The following is a 19,665-nucleotide window of genomic DNA, read 5'->3' as shown; positions in this document are numbered from 1 at the left end:
CTCTGACAGTTAGTTTCTGTATTACCATGTGATCTGTTTGAAAAATACTTGTGGTATGGGGGAGCTTTTATTTCTTTGGTTTTAATTTCATACACTCCCCAGTAATCACTTCATAACCTGTACTCCACAGCTAAGGTACTTAATTCTGAAATAAGGCATCTAGTGTGAAGATTATTTTTGAAAATGGCAGATCAGTGTGTTTCCACATCCAATATATTTGTTACACTGTTTATAGAAGTGTGAATCTTCAGAGTATGGGTTACTTCTATATTATATTTTACTCTGATTTTTCCAATAATTGATCTTGATTTATTTCTGTCTCTTCAAGCTGTATGATTATTCTCCTCTGCATCTTGTATACACTGGTTAAATTTCAGGCAAAAAACCCTTTTGATTTTGCTTTAGCCTGGAGTGCCATATAGTATGGTCTCAATCCTTAGGTATTGAAAGATCTTCATGGACACAGTTTCAGTACCTGAAGTCATACAGAAGAAGGCCAACTGATTAAAATGTTTATAAAACTATGTTTCATCTTTATTTTGTATTTTTGCTTATGGTCATAAACAACATTCCTTTTGAATTTACTGATTTTTTTCCTAAGTGTTTTAAAAACCTTCTAACTCCTTTTAGTTACTGCTGGTAAACATGATTACGTTATTTTTTTCAGTATTATTTCTTTAAGCTCAAAGTTTGCTTTTATCCCAATGCAAAGATCAGTATTTCTTATTCTTTCTTATTGCAGTTAATTTTTCTTTACTTCTCACACATTTTGGTTTAATTTTTTTACTTCTCTGCATTTTTTCTCCTGGCACTAACTTTTATGGAGAAGTTAAATAAATACTTCTGTAGTGTGATATCCGTGTGTATGTGTAGTAATTGTTTTAAAATCAGCATGTATCCAATGTAAATGAATGCGTACTTAATACTGAATAATTTTCTGTTTCATCTGCTGCAGTTGTTGAAGTCAGAAGAGGATGCCTCATATAAACCTGTGAAGAAAGCCTGTACTCAACTTGTTGACAATTTGGTTGAGCACATTCTTAAATATGAGGAATCTTTATCAGGTAATATTATTTACAACCCAGTAGATTAACTCTTTTTTATTTTTTATGATATTGTAAGAGTGGTTCAAAATTATCTCAAAACATTGCTGTTACAGAATCCCTTTTTACAAAACTGATGGTAATAAATCATTGCTTTTAGGTTCATTAAGAGCTTTTGAGTGCGGTATAATAATGAAGTTTCCCTACTTTTCACTAGCTAATCACAATAACAGAACTACTTAAAAAAAAATTGTTCAGACTTCTAAATCACTAAAACCAAAACATATGTAATTAAATATAATTAAATCAAGCCACATGTTTATACGTGCTCAAATATACTTTGATTTCATACCATTTTTGTATTTTCTAATCTTTTGCAGATTCCGACAACAAAGGTGTGAATTCTGGTCGCTTGGTTGCTTGCATAACCACTTTGTTCTTATTCAGCAAAATCAGGCCCCAGCTAATGGTCAAGCATGCGATGACCATGCAACCATACCTGACCACTAAATGTAGTGTAAGTAGAGAAAAATCAGTCTTTTTTTTTTTCCCCCAGATAATTAAGCATGAAAATTAGTGGCTGTCTTGTGTACTTGATGAAATTGTAGGTAGGAAAACAAAAGTTACAATAATGGGGTTTATTTCATGGGCATCATAAAATCATAGACCTTAAGATAATCTAGTTCTAAACCCCCTCCAGCATGGGCAGGGACACCTTCCACTAGACCAGGTTGCTCAGACCTCCATTCAACTTGGCCTTGAACACTCCCAGGGATGGGACAGCCGCAGCCTCCCTGGGCAACCTGTGCCAGTGTCTCGCCACCCTCACTTTAAAGAATTTCTTCTTAATATCTAATCCAAATCCACCCTCTTTCATCTTAACATAATTCCCCCTCATCCTCTCACTACATGCCCTTGTAAAAAGCCCCTCCCCAGCTTTTCTGTAGCCCCTTCAGATACTGGAAGGATGCTGTAAGGTCTCCCTGAAGTCTGTTCTTCTCCAGGCTGAACAGACCCAACAGTCTCACCCCGTCTTCATAGGAGAGGTGCTCCGTTTTAGTGGTCCTCCTATGGACCCACCTCATCAGGTCCATGTCCTTCTACTGAAAGCTCCAGAACCAGACACAGTGCTATCAGTGGGGTGTCACGAGAGCAGAAGGAGAGAATCACCTCCCTAGTCCTGCTGGCCACACTTCTTTTGATGCAGCCCAGAAAGCCAGCCAACTATGTCCTGGGCTGCAGGCGCACATTGCCAGCTTATGTTGAGCTTCTCATCAACCAACACACCTTCAAGTTCTTCTCCTCAGAGATGCTTTCAGTGCATTCTGCACCCAACCCATATTTGTCCTTGAGATTCCCCTGACCCATGTGTAGAACCTTACAATTAAAATAGTTTTAGTTGTAATTCTTACATTTAGGCACACTTTGTTTAAGCTAGATGGAGTTATAGCACAACTTCATTTTGTTGATGACACATCTTTCCAGCATTGTGTGTGTTGTCTGGTGTGCAGGTATCAGGAGCTGATTTCCCAGATTTATTGTAGAATTCAAAAAAACTTATCAGGACTGAAGTTTTTCAGGTCTGTCACAGCCTTGATGAAAGGTGAAGTTCTGCTTGTACAGATTTATTTTTATTCCCCAGAACTTCTTTATAGAAAACAGATCCAGCTTTTATAATAACATGTAATTTAATAGCAGCTGTAAATTATATAAATGTTATTTTAGGACTTAACCAAATATCTTACATGAGCTGGGATTGTTTACTGTCTGTGTATTAGTAATACTTAGCTTACAGAGAACATGCTTGGAAGTGTTGAACGCTATACACTCTTGTTTCAGACCCAGAATGATTTCATGGTGATCTGCAATGTTGCAAAAATCCTAGAGCTTGTCGTGCCACTAATGGAGCACCCAAGTGAGACCTTTCTTGCCACTATTGAGGAAGACCTCATGAAACTTATCATCAAATACGGCATGACAGTAAGTTTAAATTGCTGCTCTTCATTTGATTCCATTTAATCTTGTGAGATACGTGGCTTTTTAAAGAAAGTCTGTCTTCATTGGGAAGGTAACTTTTGAGCCATGAAAAATCAGTGTACTTGGTTAACTGGAGTTTGGATGTATGGCTGCTATATTTTAACAAGTTTGAGCAGGTTTTCAGATCAGTCTATGAAATGAATGTTACATCTGTTGGATTGTTAGTTTTAGTTCAGCATAGTTTTTCCTATATAACTTCATAACAATCTTAATTTTAAATTTTAAATGTGTATGTCCTTTGTTCTTTTTTGCTCCCTAGGTTGTTCAGCATTGTGTAAGCTGTCTTGGAGCTGTTGTGAACAAGGTTACCCAGAACTATAAATTTGTGTGGGCCTGTTTTAATAGATACTATGGTAAGTAAAATCACAACATGTAGTTATCACTTTTCAGTTTCGGCTACAAGTCTTATCTTAGGGGCACATAAAAATTAAACACTGATCAAAACTTTATCTTACTGTAGGTGCACTTTTGAAATTAAAAAGTCAACACCAAGAAGACCCCAATAGTACAATACTAACTGCCAATAAACCAGCACTCCTTCGATCACTTTTCACTGTTGGAGCACTGTGTCGGCATTTTGATTTTGATCAGGAAGATTTTAAGGGCAACAGTAAGGTAAAATAACTTGCATTTACTCTCCATGTCTTAGATAGTTCATTGAGTAATCCACTTTACTTCAAAGGCGTATTATTCCTAGTACCTCAAAGGTATATATTATTTCATAATGCATACAATATATAGGCTGTGTTTCTCGTTTTATTTTTTATATGTATGCTTTTTATAACAGACTAAAAACGTCAGATGCAGCTTCAAATAGCTATGTTTTGTTTTAATTTGTTCAGGTTAACATAAAGGATAAAGTACTTGAACTGCTGATGTATTTTACAAAGCATTCAGATGAAGAAGTACAGACAAAAGCAATTATTGGCCTTGGTAAGAAATTTTAATAGTGATGTGGTTTTTTTTGTTCTGCCATAATAAAAATCCATGTGTATCAGCAGGATTTCATGTATTTGTGTAGCGGCAGGGGAGCTTGCTTAAAATCACATTTTACTGCATGTTTTTTTTGAGAACTGGCTGTGGAAGAGTTGTCAGAGGTTTGCTAGTTGCATACTTCTGCAGCAGAATGGATGATTTTGACAGTGAATGCCTTTTTTAATGCATGAAAAAGTTTACAAGTGCGGTAATTTCCAGAGTAACTAATATATGGGTTTTTTTCTCCTTAGGAAAGTTTGTTGTAACACCAAATATTGCTTTTCGTAGAATCATAGAAATGTTGGGGCTGGAAGCGGCCTTTAAAGGTCATCTAGTCGAACCTGCCCTGCAGTGAGCAGGGACATCTTCAGGTAGATCTGGTATCTCAGGGCCCTGCCCAACCTGACCTTCAGTGTTCAGAGATGGAGCTTCTACCACCTCTCTGGGCAACCAGTTACAGTGTTTCACTGCCCTTGTAAAGATTGTCTCCCTTACATCTAGTCTGAATCTGTCCTCTTTTAGTTTCAAGCCATTGCCCCTTGTCCTGTCTCAAAAGGCATTACTAAAACGTCTGTCCTCCTCTTTCTTAAAAGCCCTCTTTAAGTATTGAAAGGCCACAGTAAGTTCTCCCCTGAGCCTTTTCTTCTCCAGGCTGAACAACCCCAACTCTCTCAGCCTGTCTTTATAGAAGAGGTGCTCCAGCCCTCTCATCATCTTTGTGGCCCTTCTCTGGACTTGCTTCAACAGATCCGTGTCTTTCCTGTGCTGAGAACTGCAGAGCGGTACACAGTACTCCAGGTGGGGTCTCACCAGAACAGAGTTGCAGGGGAGAATCACCCCCCTCAACCTGCTGGTCACACTGCTTTTGATGCAGCCCAAGACACAGTTGGCTTTCTGGGCTGTGAACACACATTGCTGGCTCATGTCCAGCTTTTCATCCACCTCTACCGTGAAGTTCTTGACAGAGTTGCTCTTAATCCCTTCATCCCCCAGCCTGTGTTGATACTGGTGGTTACAACACCACTTGTCCATGATGAACCTCATGAAGTTCACATGGGCCCACTTCTTGAGCTTGTCCAGGTCCCTCTGAATGGCTTCCCATCCCTCAGGTGTGTCAGCTGCACCACTGAGCTTGGTGTCATCTACAAATTTGCAGAGGGTGCATTCAATCCCACTGTCCATGTCACTGATTAAAACATTAAACAGTGCTGGTCCTAATACGGAAAATTGAGCGTAGGAGCAGATGCAGGAGTTAAGTGAACTCTGGCAGTTTATTCCAACTGAGGGGTGCTCTGTGAAATTTTGCAAGACATTAAGATGATGTTGCAGTCTAAGCTGTATTTCACTTGTAAGTAGATTCTTTACCTGAAGGCAGCAGTATGGTATTTCAGTGACTTGCAGTAGTACGTGAATTGCTGTTGAGTGGTTTGTATCATGTTCAACCTCTGCTTAAGGACAAAATCTGTACAGATGATATAATCTTGTTTTGGCAGATAGGTCTTAATTTCTGGAAGAGTTAGTTCGTGATTGTGGCAGAGTCTAAAGAGAGTTGTCTCTGAGGCACATGAGCTTGCATTGTATTGTTTAACTGTGGACAAGAATTTTCCTCTCTATATTGCTGTTTAGGTCACTTTCTAGATATCCCACTGCAGTTGAGCCAAGGGAGAGCTCTGAGGATAAGGACCAAGACTGACCATTTTTTTATGTTCTGTGAGAAATTATATTTCAAACAGCTGAGCAGGATTACTGGCTTTAGAGTTGCCTCTCTTGCAGCAGCAATTATAAGGTTTTCTGGACTAGTTGGAGTTTTTCTAGACAAGGTGCACAATACTTACTGTAATCCAGTCCAATTTAATTATCCTCTGCAGAATATCACACATGGGACAGGGACTCTCTTCCTAACCATTGACATGATGGTTTTGCTCATTGATGTGGAGATGGTAAAAGTCACCAAAAATGTTCTTAATTGTAGACTGAACTGTGATCAGCTTGAGGGAAGGGGGGGGGAAGTGGGGTGGCTGCCAGTAGACATTCTTCAGAATTTCTTTTTCTCTGCCTGTCAGCATGTCAGACCCCATTTTAGTTAAACTCAGACAGCTGTTTTCAGTGATATTTTGATCATATCTAAGTACTGGTTCCTTTATTAGAGGATACTGGATGTAAGGAGATGTAGTAGACAGTGCAAAGTTCCACCATACATACAGGTAATAAAGTTGTCAAAGCCATTCAACATTTGTGTGCAGCAGTAAGATGAAAAGGACCAGCAAGCTACTACAGATAATGAAGGCATCACATGAAGAGTGTGCCATTCCTGTCAGTATTATTAATCTTGTTTCAGTAAGGACACCCAGTGGTCTTTGGGATGTGTCATTGCTATTGAGAGATTAAGCTTAACCATAAGCTTCATTGTTATGAGTGTGCTTGTCTTTCAGATGTGTACTTGCAAGGCAAATTTAAGATGCAAAATTTTGTAAGCAAATTTAGCTAAAAGTAATATGCTCAGAAAAGTTCAGTGCTAAATCTTAAAACTCTTAACAGAGTGAAAGGAAAGGTATGAAGGTAAGTGGTAGAGACTCAGTCCTGAGTTGTGAAGCCAGTCCTTAAAAGAACACAGCAGATGCCTTTTTTCATTTCCTATGACAAGTTCTTACACCACGTAAGATTTCTTCCCCACTTAAAGGGGAGGGAAGAATAGGAGTTCCCCAAGAATACTGTTGTTTTAAACTTGTTTAAATGGGTGAAGGAAAAAAAGTGTTCTGGTCTGTTACACACATGACTTTCCTTTTTTAAATGAACCTTAAAAAATGGGTTGGACTTGCTTAGAGGTAATCAAGTTGAAAACATCAATATGTGCCTGTATAGCGAGCATAATTAGACCAGATACTCCAAAGACCACCATCATTCCTTTATCTCCTGTTTCCCCTCCACCTCATCTGCTTCTTTCTACTTCTTGTTTTGAAATTGAAAAGAGATCTTAAACACACTGAGATCTTGCCCTGGAGTAAGTCTTTATCTACACTGTCTTTTCTCTGTGTGTATTTTAAAAACTAAATTCAGTCTTCCCTTTTTTACATCTGTTTTTATATATTATTTTTGTATAACTTTATTTCCTTTCTTTTTTCCCCAAAATTTTTCTTTTATGGCTCACGCTTTTTCTTCATCCAGAATCTTAGTTTCCTTGATCATAAAAAATACATTTAATGTTTGTTTTTCTTGAACAGTCTTTAAAAAACTAAATAGTTACATGCAATTTAACCTATTTAACCTATTACTGGTTTTCATGATACAAGAGTTAGCCAGCAGCACTTCTAAATCTGCCTATATGATCTAAAATGGTATATACTGCCACTTACAAAGAAAGGTTTTTATGAAATACAGACTAAAGGACAACCAGTTCCTTGACAAGGGTAATGCTGCAGCTTAAAAACAGTTCTGTAGTGTTTGTCATCTGACAGATGTAGTCTTGGGAATGCTTCAGATAGTATTCAAGAAAAGTCCTAAATAGGTATATGAATAATGTCAGAAAGAGGTATAATTTCTTCTGTGTTTAGTTTGTTGGCTTTTTTTCTTCTAAGATTTTATTTTTAAATGCTTTTTATATTTATCAGTTTTTACACATCTGCTCTGCCTCCATATGAACAACTTTTCACAGTTTCATTAGAATGTTTTTCTCCTGATGTACTAGAAAAACAATGGGTAATTTTTAGTAATGTTCCTCCCTTGTTCTTGTGAGAGCTCCAAGTCAGTCAGATGCAGACCACTTTCAGACCTGTACCCATTCCTAGTGCAGCTGCCCTGGGTCAACCACCAATCTGTCAAACAGAGTTGTAGTTAATTGAACTGTCATGGCTAACAGAACTCCTTGTAAGCTCTGGATGGTGTCCATATAGAAGAGAAATATTATTTAGACTAGAAAATCTATGGTGTTGGGAGGAGGTAAATTTCAATAAAATTTCTAGAATACAATAATTTTAAATATTACCTTTTTTTTCCCCACCGTTAGGATTTGCATTCATACAACACCCAAGTTTAATGTTTGAACAGGAAGTGAAGACTCTGTACAACAGTATTCTTTCAGATAAGAACTGTTCAGTAAACCTAAAAATCCAGGTGTTAAAAAACCTCCAGACCTACTTGCAAGAGGAGGATACACGTATGCAGCAAGCAGACAGAGACTGTAAGTGTGGAGTTCTGTGCACGCAAAACCTGGCTTTTTTGCATACAGTTACCCTATGGGTGAACTGTGTCACTTATGATTGTCGTCACATCAGTAATGTTGTACTCAAAGTATTTAAAAATAATTTTCAGAAGTTCATAATGTGTGTAGGGATATACGTGTGATAGGTGTATTATTTAATTTCACCATGTATAAATCCTGGAAGCAATCCAGAATGCATAGTCACTGTAATGAGGGTAGTAATACTTTTTGTCAAAATCTCCTCTAATGTTGATTTGCAGACAGAAAATTATAAAACATAAGAAATTTTTAAAATAAAAATAAAAAAACTTAAACTTCTAATTTAAGTCATATCCTTAGGTTTTTTATGTACATGTACCATGAAACTGCTGTATGTTTCATGAGATCATAAACACATTTGAAGACAGCTGGAATGTATCTGTGTTGTAAAGCTTGAAAATGAGCATGCCTGAAGTAATGGCAAAGCAAATGGTAATACTGTGCTGAGTGAGCTATTGGTTTTGTCCTTTTTGCAGGGAAAAAAGTAGCAAAACAGGAAGACCTGAAAGAAATGGGTGATATTTCCTCAGGGATGAGTAGTTCCATCATGCAGCTGTATCTCAAACAGGTCCTTGAGGCTTTCTTTCATACCCAGTCCAGTGTGCGCCACTTTGCTCTAAATGTCATTGCACTGACGTTAAACCAGGGTCTCATCCATCCTGTTCAGGTAGGTAGGCTTTTATGATGGGTGTTTTTCTCACTTAGGTTTTCAGAGGTTTTATCACATGCTACATAAATTTCCAGTTTTTCTCTTCCAGCAATACTACAGTAATTTCTTACTGTAGCGAGGGGCCGTTACATAAAGCGTATTTTGAAATCTGTTCTGTGTTCTTTAGCCAGTGAAATTCCAAATGCTGTATTTTCTGGCGGTGGATCAAGATGTAAAAGCGCAGCCAGTGCCTAAAAAGCATGTGCAAATGTGCATTACTTCATTTACAAATTTCAGGTCTATGCCAAGTTGTTGTCTTCGTTTGATTTTTTTTATCCTGGAAGAAGTGTCAGCTTGCCTCTACCTCAATCCCCATGTCCTCCAAACTCCATGGAATGTCACAGTTACTGTCAGAATTTCTGACATAATTTCCATTATTCTTTGCTTACATAATATTTTTGTAATTATTTTTCATAACTGCAAAAATTGTGCTTTTTCATTCCTAAGTCATGGGTTCTGTTTTTTTTTTAAATGGTGTTTTTTGTACTGTAAATTGACTTCAGAGTTTGAGAGAAAGGGAAATACTACTTGAAACCTCACGTGACTATCATTTATAACGCTGGTGTCTCATGAATTTTGAACTATTTGCTTGCAAAGAGTAGTCAGGTAGTAAGCTGTATAGTAGAAGAACAAAGACTGAGAAAGAGGAGGTGCAATGACTCTGAATAATAATTTCATTTGTTTTTCAAGTGTGTGCCATACTTAATTGCTATGGGCACAGATCCAGAGCCCTCTATGCGAAACAAAGCTGATCAACAATTGGTGGAAATAGACAAAAAATATGCTGGGTTCATTCATGTAAGTAATTCTAATTTAACATTTTACAAAATACTCTTGCTCTTTAGTGGCTTAACACCTGAGTATGCATCAGCTGCAGAAAAAGAATAGAAAGTAACAAAGAACTACTGTAAGCAGCTGTAAGATTATCTCAACTCTTTCTTTTTTTTTTTGTCTTAAAAATAGAAAGAATGTAATAATTTGAAGCGTCTCTTGTAATATCTGATTTCCTCTATAATTTGAAGTAGTATGTTCCTCACTGAATAGTACTTGAGAGCATTTATTTTATAAGAGGTAAGGACAGGTAGGTGTCAGAATGTTTAGCAGTTATTTTCCTGTATCAGTGCATTAGGGATGAGAACACCCTGTAAAAGCTCTAACAGTTCTTAATTTATTTGTATTATAACATGAAGGCATCAAGGCTTTATTAAGTTGTAATCTAAGCAGAAGCAGCATAGGACTGGAGTGAGCATGCTGAAAGGGAAATCTGGGGGCTAAGTGAGAACTTGTGGAGTTGTGGCTCTGTGCAAATAATTCTGCTTGAGATCTGTAATTGAGCTGAATTATCACCTCCTTGTTTCAGAGAGCCCAGGTCAAGGCTCAATGTGTGTGTTGCATTGTGGGACTCCTATATCTGCTTGTGTTCCCCTGAGATTGCAGCCCAGCAGTGTTGCTGGCACCTAAGCAGATACCTAATCCAATAGGTGAAGTCTGATAGCCCCTACATAGCAATTTTTTTCTGCTGTTTAAATCAATATATGGATGAAGAGACAGCTTTGCTGAACAGCAGCAGAGGAGGCATGAGGACAGTTAGATATAGAGCCTAAATATTCAGTTTGTTCTGAAACCTAGAGCAGGAGCCTTAAAGTAAGTAAAATCAGCTGAAAATTACAGGCAACCCCCCATTTTGTTTTTATTAGTCCTTTTGTGCTAATATGGACTCAGTTGTTGGTTTTGCTGCAAGTGACGTCAAGCATACACATTTGGTAAAGTGTTCTGTTGTTGTATGAAAACCCTGCAGTATTCTTGAAAATTGTTTAAATGGGAATACCTGGCTGTAGTAGGTAAACAGATGAGCTGCATGTTCCTAACAGAATTTACAGTGAATGCAATTCACTAGACATTTTGATCTCTGCCACAAGTTCTGTTTAAATGTACTTGCCAACTCAGAAAGTAGCCTCAGTCTGTGTTTTAAAGTTAAGCTTCAGATGAGCATCACTTAAAAGGAGTAAGCTCTGCTGCTTTGAAAGCAGTGGCTTAAATGAAAACAAATACATTTCCATTTCAGATGAAAGCAGTGGCTGGTATGAAGATGTCGTACCAGGTACAGCAAGCGATTAATACCTGCCCAAAAGATCCTGTAAGAGGCTTTAGACATGATGAATCATCCAGTGCATTGTGTTCACACCTCTACTCTATGATCCGAGGGAACCGTCAGCACCGACGAGCCTTTCTAATTTCTTTACTCAACCTCTTTGATGATACTGCAGTAAGCATCACATTTCCTTCACTTGAAAAGAAATCAAATTATGTTGCCAGCTTGAATTCTCATTTTACCGTGTATCTGTGTGACATAATTATTGAAAGCTTGATTTCCCTAATGTACTTTGTTTTGCTTAGTAATATAAGATATTTACCAATATAATAGAATGTATTTGTTACTTTTCCATCATTCTGTACCTTTCTATAGCCAGTTTGGACTGATCAGAAATAGTATATATTCAGGTATGACTGAATTTTCCATATATACATGTGGGGGGAGATACATAGAATAAAACTTGTAATTATATTTTTGCTCTAGGCTGTTAGGAACACAGGGTGATTGTCTTAGATACTTTATGTGTATTCATGTGTTACTTTTTTTTTTTTTACCATTCCAGAAGACGGAGGTGAATATGCTCTTGTACATAGCAGACAATCTAGCCTGTTTTCCTTATCAAACGCAGGAAGAGCCACTGTTCATAATGCATCATATAGACATTACACTATCAGTTTCTGGTAGCAACCTACTGCAGTCATTTAAAGAGGTATGTCCCTTTATGTTTTAGTGTATTTGTTATGGTGGTGACATCAGCTTCTCTGTAATTTGGTTGATTTCTCAGTGAATATAGCACCATTATTATGATAGAGACCAGCAGCATCACTTTGTAACCAGTAGTTAAAAACAAGCAATCCTCTCTGTTCTGGTCTGCATAATTTTTTAGACACTTGCGTGATGCTACTTACTCTAATCTTGGAATTTATGTTAAATTCTCTGTCTTGCAGTCAATGGTGAAAGACAAAAAAAAGGAAAGAAAACCTTCATCAGATGAGGAGACTGAGAGTGACAGTAACAGTGGTAGTGAGAGTGAAAGTGAGGAGGAAGCTTCTAAGCCTCGGAGGTTACGGAAACGAGCAGACTCTGATTCAGATTCTGATGAAGAAAATGATATAAATGCTGTAATGAAATGTTTACCAGAAAATTCAGCTCCTTTAATTGAATTTGCAAATGTCTCCCAAGGCATACTATTACTTTTGATGCTGAAACAGCATTTAAAGAACCTCTGTGGATTTTCTGATAGGTAAGGATGCTTGGATAATAGGCCATCTTGTTTCCTAATGAGTTCCTTTTAAGGATTAAGTTTGCAACTTTTTTTTTTAAGTTGATTGTAACTAATTGTTTTAGCAATAGATTTGTGTAAGAGAAAAAACAGAACCTTTGGCTTAGAAACAACAATCATTCAATTTCTTACCAGAATGTTTATTGTATGTGGAATTATTAAAATATATCTACTTAAAGTGAAGATTTTAAAAGCTTCTCCTCGACATTACTTAGGAATTCACTTAAAAGATCTTCCCTTCTTTTATTCTTTAAACAGTAAAATTCAGAAATATTCTCCATCTGAGTCTGCAAAAGTTTATGATAAAGCGATAAACAGGAAGACAGGAGTGCACTTCCATCCAAAACAAACTCTGGATTTTCTGCGGAGTGATATGGCTAATTCCAAGATAACTGAAGAAGTAAAGAGGAGTATAGTAAAACAGTACTTAGATGTAAGTAAAGTTGCTTTGCAAAAAAAACTGAAATCCTTTCAAACGAGTAAACGGCATAAATTTGAGAGTAGATGCAGATGTATTGGGTGAACATTCCCCATGTTAAATTCCTGGTAATCTTATGTGTCTGTGGGTAACTCACTTCTTCCTTTCAGGATGCTGCACAGGACTGACTACCTTTCAAAGACCTGTAATATGTTTAAGCTCAAGGAAAGTCCATTACAGCTAAAGAATATTGATCTTTATGGAGTATTTTTAATTTCTGGGATGTATCTTGTATACCTCTCCCATATGACTTGTTTGCTTTGTCCCTGACTGTTTCCATCATAGGAACACAGACTAGATCTAGCGTGTTCACCCTCAGCCCCACTCCTCAAACACCAGTTAGAGAGAACTCGAAATGTTGTAAGCACGGAACAAAAGCTTTTACATACCTACTAAAAAGAAGAGAGGAAAGCAAAACAGCATAAGCTGTTCAAGTTCAGAGTTGTCTGCCATTTGTTTTACCCCATTTCTTTACCTCAACATTTGTTTTTTATCTAGTGCAGTCTGATATAAATGTCTTACTTCAAAAGTTTCAGTGTGGACTAACCTGCTTTTTTTAATAGTTCAAGCTCCTTATGGAACACTTGGATCCTGATGAAGAGGAAGAAGATGGAGAGGTGTCAGCTAGCACAAATGCTCGGAACAAAGCAATTACCTCGCTGCTTGGAGGAGGCAGCCCTAAAAACAATGCAGCTGAGACAGAGGACGATGAAAGTGATGGGGAGGATAGAGGAGGAGGCACTTCAGGGGTGAGGCGGAGGAGGAGTCAACGTATTTCGCAGCGTATTACGTAAAATGATTTTTATGTGCTTATAAATGTCAGTCTATTATATTAAATGTACACCAAGTAATGTAATCCACATGAAAAGAAAGCATTTTGTAGATAGAGATTCTCTACTTAACCGTTTATACAACTTTTGTAGAAAGTTTAACAAAAAAGACAATAAAAAAAAAACAAACTAGAAAATGAGATTTATCCCGTATAAAAAGTTATTAATTTTCCTTTGGAATGTACTGTGTGTTATTCTTTTTATTGTTGCCAAGATTTTATGTAGCTTTATGATTCGTGTGTATATAATTTTATATATCAATAAGAGATAAAGACACGGGTACAAATTAAGAGTATGTGGTTTTACAAGGATATGTTAACCCCTTGGCGCTGGCGGTCACGGTGCGTCTCATTGCCGGCAATGGAATGTGTGCCGGGAAATCCCAACTCCCGGCGTCAAGGGATTAAAAGCAATAAAAGCAATAATTTTACTGAAGTTCTTTTGTGTAACACTTGGTCTTTTTTCCCCCCAATGTTTTAGTCATTGAAAAGGTCAAAACGAAATTCAGACTCTACGGAGTTGGCAGCACAGATGAATGAAAGTGTTGATGTCATGGATGTCATCGCTATTTGCTGTCCAAAGTACAAAGACCGACCACAAATTGCAAGAGTAGTACAGAAAACCAGCAATGGCTTCAGTGTTCAGTGGATGGCAGGCTCCTACAGTGGCTCCTGGACTGAGGCTAAGCGCCGTGATGGCCGCAAACTGGTGCCTTGGGTAGACACTATTAAAGAGTCAGACATTATTTACAAAAAAATTGCTCTAACGAGTGCTAATAAGCTGACTAATAAAGTTGTGCAGACTTTACGATCGCTGTATGCCGCCAAGGATGGAACTTCCAGCTAATGAATTTGTACATGCAGCCAAATTTACAGGAATTGAAATAACAGAAAAACTTGAAATATCAACTTTCTGGCAAAAAAAAAAAAAATCAGTTAAATGAAGAGTAAGAATGGAACCTGGAACACAGGAAAAAAGGAAATGTTTGGTAAACATTTATGTGGGAGCTTCCTTCGCTGTTGTGCAGCAGAAACTTCTCAGTTCATTTTTACTCCCACTGTATTATAGCTTAACAAAAAATTGTTTATATCTTGAAAAAAAACCTTTCTGTTTAAAAAAATTAAAAAGTGAATGTTGGAAATTAGTCTGTTAATGTTCTTTTTTATTTTTTGAAAAAAAAAAAAAAAAAAAAAAAAAGAGAAAGAGAAAAAAAGCAAAAAAAAAAAGCATGCAGTATCTATGACCTATCTGCAGGAGGAGTTTTTGTAAATGTAGATTTTGTTGTATTAGGTCACCCTGAAATAATACAAGAAAAGGGATCCCCAGCAAATCTGGTGGAACAAATACTGCAATAAATTTTTTTACTTCTCTTTGTTACTTGTCTGTTTCCATTTGAATTTCTTATTGTAAAGATTTGTTTAAATCCATTTATATTATTTTGCAGTCTTTTATGTAAAATTTACTATAACAGTGGTTTTCAAAACAAGACATAAAGTATTGTTTATACAGTTTGTATAGGCTGACTTCTGAATAATTGGTATCTTTTTATCCCTTAAAGGGTGTAAACACAAGTTAACTCCAGGGTTTTATTGTATCCTGCAATATTTAGTATAAACTATGATTTAGTACTGTGCCAAACACATTTTAAAGAGTACATTTTGATATAAAAAGAAATTATAGTTTATTCCTTGTATGCTTCAATTTCTTTCTCATGCTGTCCAAATGGTACCTTATGGTAGTTTAAACCTGGGGAGAGCTGAATGGCTATTCTGCTTGGGCCAGCTGGCCATGTGTGCATCTCTCTGGGTTAGAACAGAGAGGTTTGTGTCAAGAGGAGGTAGCTGCCAGTATCTGAGGAGTGAGTGCGTATGAGTCTGGGTAATTACACCACATTCCTTCACTAAAGAATTTTTTAAATAAATGTTTGTATATTAGCCTATTTTTTTTACTAATTGAAGGTGTTTTCACATTTTGTAAATTGAAGAAAGATGCTGTTGAAAGCTTCTGGAAGCATTTTCTTCAGCTGCATTGCCACAGCCTGGCACAAGCAGTTTGCCTTCCCAGAGAGTGAGAATGGATGTTTGCAAGCAGGGGAAAAAAAAAAAAACACACACCAAAACCTAAAAACAGTTAGACTTTTTTTGGGGGGATTATTAAACCCTGCTGTGTTTTTAAATGTAAAACTAAAAACAGCTAAACTTTTTAGGGGATTATTAAACCCTGCTGTGTTTTCAAATGTAACTAGTGTTCTTCAATCAGTAAATCTTTGTTTCTTTCCTTTTAAAAATGTAATTTGTGTTAGGAGGCTGCTTTTATTAAAATAGCTTACAGAATTCTGAAATGTTACTTGGTTTGTGAGGAATAGTAACAGCATTCCAAACTATTCTCCTGTACTACTAAAACTTGAAACTGAGATGATTGATAACTCCTCAGAATGTAGTTAGTAATTGTTCCTATGGGAAATGCCTTTTTGTTGTTTCATCACTGGAATATTTCTGAGCAGAAATATTTTAGCACCTGTTTTGTTGTCACTGTTTAATGGTGTTTTCTTTGCTGCACAAAGGGGCATATCTTGGGCTAAGACAGGTGTTGTGACAGTAGGGAGGGGCAGGAAAAGCAGAAGTCATTCCTCTGCTGCTCTGGAAACACAACATTTCTGTGACAAGCAACAAAATAATACATTTCTCAGGGCCAGGAGCAGCTTTTATAGTGGCAAATTCATACTTTGAGAATAGAGGGGTTGTTTGACATGTCACATGTTGCTAGGAAGGGCTGGAAACTCCCAGATGATAAAACCCAAGAATTTCATACAGATGCTGTTGAAAATGAAGTTGTCTGTTAGCTGTTTCTCATGCTATTTATATTAAAGCATCCTATTTTTAGTAAGTAATACAAATATTTCCTTGTTGATAAAAGTTGTGTCCTGGTCATGTGGCTTTCCCAAAAGCAAAGAAAGTTTTTTATTTTGATTTGTTTGGTATTTATTGGAATTAAATAATCAGAAAAAATATATATATAATTAAACAATAGAAACCTGAAGTCTGCAGTTGTCTTAGTTGAGAAGACGTGGACCATCACTATGTTGTGCGAGATGCCACAGGGCACACCCTGATGAGAGCCGGTTGGCTATAATATACACTTACTAAGTTAATTACTTAGTGAATTGAATAAGGTTCTCACTAGTTAAGAGCTGAATTTTCCCCTTCTGTGCCATCCAGAGTAATACCCGGGTGAGAGAGGTGGTAGTGTTAATTTTTGGGAAAGGAATTCCCCTTGGGTGTGTGTAGGACCAATGGTTTGCAGGGGTCAGCAGCAGAAGCCTGAGGCTGCAGCTGCAGAGGGGACAGTGCTCGGCCACCGAGCAGCTGTCACAGAGTCACCAGCATGAGCCACATCACTGGCAGCAGCACATACCCAGATGAGACTTTTTCTACTTTTTTTTTTTTTTTTTCCCTAAACAAAAAAAGGTTGTTTTGTTGTTTCCTTGTTTGTTTTTTTTTGTGTGTTTTTTTGTTTGTTTGTTTTTTAAAGAAGTGCTGCCCTGCAGTCATGGATACAGTGACAGAATTTTACTCCTCCATGTTGACATAGCTCTATAGTATTTTTCACTGCATGTCTGTAGATTTTTACATACATAACTGTAACAATCAGTGTGGGTTTTATTATTATTATTACTGCTTTTTCCTTTTGAGTACAGGTTCTGTACATTAAAGCTTGTTGCAGTAGCTTATGTAACAAAGGGATATCGACAAGCTTTTTAGAATTAACACTAGCCATATTGTACTTTAAGAAAACACAGACGCTTCCACAATCTAAATAAGAATGAAATTATTATTTTTAATCTTCCACTTCAGTACTGTAAATTTGCAGAGTAATTATTATTTTCAGTATCTGCAGCTTTAAAGATCACAATAGTTTTTGACAAATCTTTAACTATAAATAATTATTTTTTTAAATTATTCAGTAATTCTCTTTTGTATTTGTTTGAGGTTCTTTATTGCTTATATTAACAACTCTAAAGTAGGCATGGGCAATATGCAGTGTAAGTATTTTAGTGAGGTGTGACCATTAAAAAAGCAATTTAAAATGTTAAAAATTTGAGTCAAATTGCAGCCTTTGTTTGGCTACTTTGTTGTCATTAGTGAGGATATTGTCACTGTGGATATTTAGGTTGTGCTGATCATAAGCTCTAACAGGAAATACTTTGTAGCACTGAAATAGTTCTTAAAATGTGTTTGTGGCTCATGGCAAAAAGTTTTAATTGAGTCTGACTCACCTAGTGCTAATTACACAGCAGTACCTTCTGCCTTGGTGCAGGAGCTTATCATTGTTCTGGGGTGATGGATCAAGTTCAGCCCATCCTTGCTGTGAATTGACACGTTTGAGCTCCCGTCCCCAGGCTGATACCAGTGGAGCTGAACTCAAACACCTGAGGCTTTGCCTGGCACTCCAGAAGCCTCAGCCCCTAGAGACAGTGAGATCCCCTGGCACAGGTCCTGCAGATCCTCGCGTGCTGCTGCTCGCCCACGAGCCGCGCCGCACTCCCACATTCCTGTATCCCTCAGAGAATCTGTTCTCTTGACGTGCTGAGTTGTAATGAGCTTGCTGTAAGTGGTGAGGTTTTAGATCTCATGGTTCCTTGACTAAATATTAAAGTGTTGTTGTTATATACAAATGAATTAATCGTATTTTCATATTTCATTTATTTAAAATAAATATTTCAAGAGTTCCGTTTGGACCCTTCCAAAAGGAAACTTGCAAGTTTTTATCCTAGAATACTATCCTAGAATCTATCCTAGAATACTATCCTAGAATCTATCCTAGAATACTATCCTAGAATACACATAGACTTCACTTTCTCAGGGTGCTCACAATGCTCAAATTATGCCTAGGACACCTGTTGAGGTATCCAGGGAATCAAATTTTGGATTATTCTGAGAGAATTCCAGCCAGTCTGTGTTCAACCCATCAGCCATAACTGTTATTTCTAACTGATTCCAATGCCATTTCCCACCTGGTTTTAGATTTCCCTGTATTAGGAAGGAATAGCTCCCATTGGCATGCATGCATACACTGCTGGCAGCTACCCAAGTCGATGTTTCCTGCAAACATCCTCCTGCAATCAAGAACCCTCCTGAGGGTTGGTTGGTCTGAGGGAGCTGGAGGGTGTGGGAGGGCAGAGCTGTGCTGGCTCCGGCGGGTGGTTGTTCAGGGGTGTGTTTCACAACCCTCCATCAAGGGGATGTCAAAACTACATCACCAATGTAACTGCCCCAGTCACAGGTCGTGACACAGCATGGCAAGGATTTCTCCTTGTGTCAGTGTCTATTTATAGAATTTTGGTTTGGCTTGAAAAGAACTTTTCTCCATCATGATTCTGTTCGGTAAACAAGAATTCTGAATCTCTTAACACTAGAATAGTGATTCAGCTGACTTCCACATCCTCAGGGGATTGATTATTAAGCTGGTCACTAACGGAGTTGTTAATGTATCCACTGTCCTTGGGAAGCTGTAGTTACAAGCACTTAACATTGTTGCATGGGGCATCCCTTCAGCTGTGAGCTCTGGCTGTAAACCTCACTCCCACATCACCATTTCTGTTCAATCAGCTCATTTTCAATGCACTTCCCCCTTCACCTTCTCCCACAGTAGCTTCTGGCTTTGTTTTACCTGCCTCTTACTTGCTATTCTCCTCCCACCCACAGAGGGCTACAAAAGTTTGTTGGAAACAGCCCAAGTCTGTCAGTACATTCATTTATTTTTGAGAGACAAGATTTGTCTGCTTCTCAATTTGACTTGACAAGCACAGACCAAAGACTTGCAGTTCCTTTGGGCAACAGCCTTCTTTCTGTCTTTAAATTCACATTAGTTCTCCTTTTAAGGGTTATGCTTGTACAGAAATGATACAGAACCTGACCTGCACTTCAATCCCTGTAAGAAATACAGTAGAGGAGAAATGCAATGGGTCTGTGCTTCCTG

The 19,665-nt window shown here is 37.5% G+C and overlaps 1 protein-coding gene across 1 annotated transcript in view; it reads left to right on the top strand.

Annotated features, from left to right (window-relative positions):
* The window catches only part of NIPBL (Nipped-B homolog (Drosophila)), a 97,080-nt gene extending 82,962 nt beyond the window's left edge, over positions 1 to 14,118 (top strand). Inside the window, exons 34-46 of the mRNA XM_010008754.1 lie at positions 1,424 to 1,560; positions 2,883 to 3,023; positions 3,340 to 3,433; positions 3,541 to 3,695; positions 3,923 to 4,013; positions 8,059 to 8,232; positions 8,769 to 8,959; positions 9,692 to 9,799; positions 11,067 to 11,267; positions 11,659 to 11,805; positions 12,044 to 12,339; positions 12,637 to 12,811; positions 13,420 to 14,118. Coding sequence (XP_010007056.1) covers positions 1,424 to 1,560; positions 2,883 to 3,023; positions 3,340 to 3,433; positions 3,541 to 3,695; positions 3,923 to 4,013; positions 8,059 to 8,232; positions 8,769 to 8,959; positions 9,692 to 9,799; positions 11,067 to 11,267; positions 11,659 to 11,805; positions 12,044 to 12,339; positions 12,637 to 12,811; positions 13,420 to 13,650 — 2,141 coding nt within the window. The 3' untranslated portion in view covers positions 13,651 to 14,118. The remainder of the gene's footprint in view (positions 1 to 1,423; positions 1,561 to 2,882; positions 3,024 to 3,339; positions 3,434 to 3,540; positions 3,696 to 3,922; positions 4,014 to 8,058; positions 8,233 to 8,768; positions 8,960 to 9,691; positions 9,800 to 11,066; positions 11,268 to 11,658; positions 11,806 to 12,043; positions 12,340 to 12,636; positions 12,812 to 13,419) is intronic.
* Positions 14,119 to 19,665: the final 5,547 nt, after the last annotated feature.

Source organism: Chaetura pelagica, unplaced genomic scaffold (genome assembly GCF_000747805.2).
Source record: "Chaetura pelagica isolate M959 unplaced genomic scaffold, ChaPel_1.0 scaffold31, whole genome shotgun sequence".
NCBI classification, from domain to species: Eukaryota; Metazoa; Chordata; class Aves; order Apodiformes; family Apodidae; genus Chaetura; species Chaetura pelagica.
The sequence above is the reverse complement of the archived record's forward strand: the minus strand, read 5'-3'. Positions and strand labels throughout refer to the sequence as shown.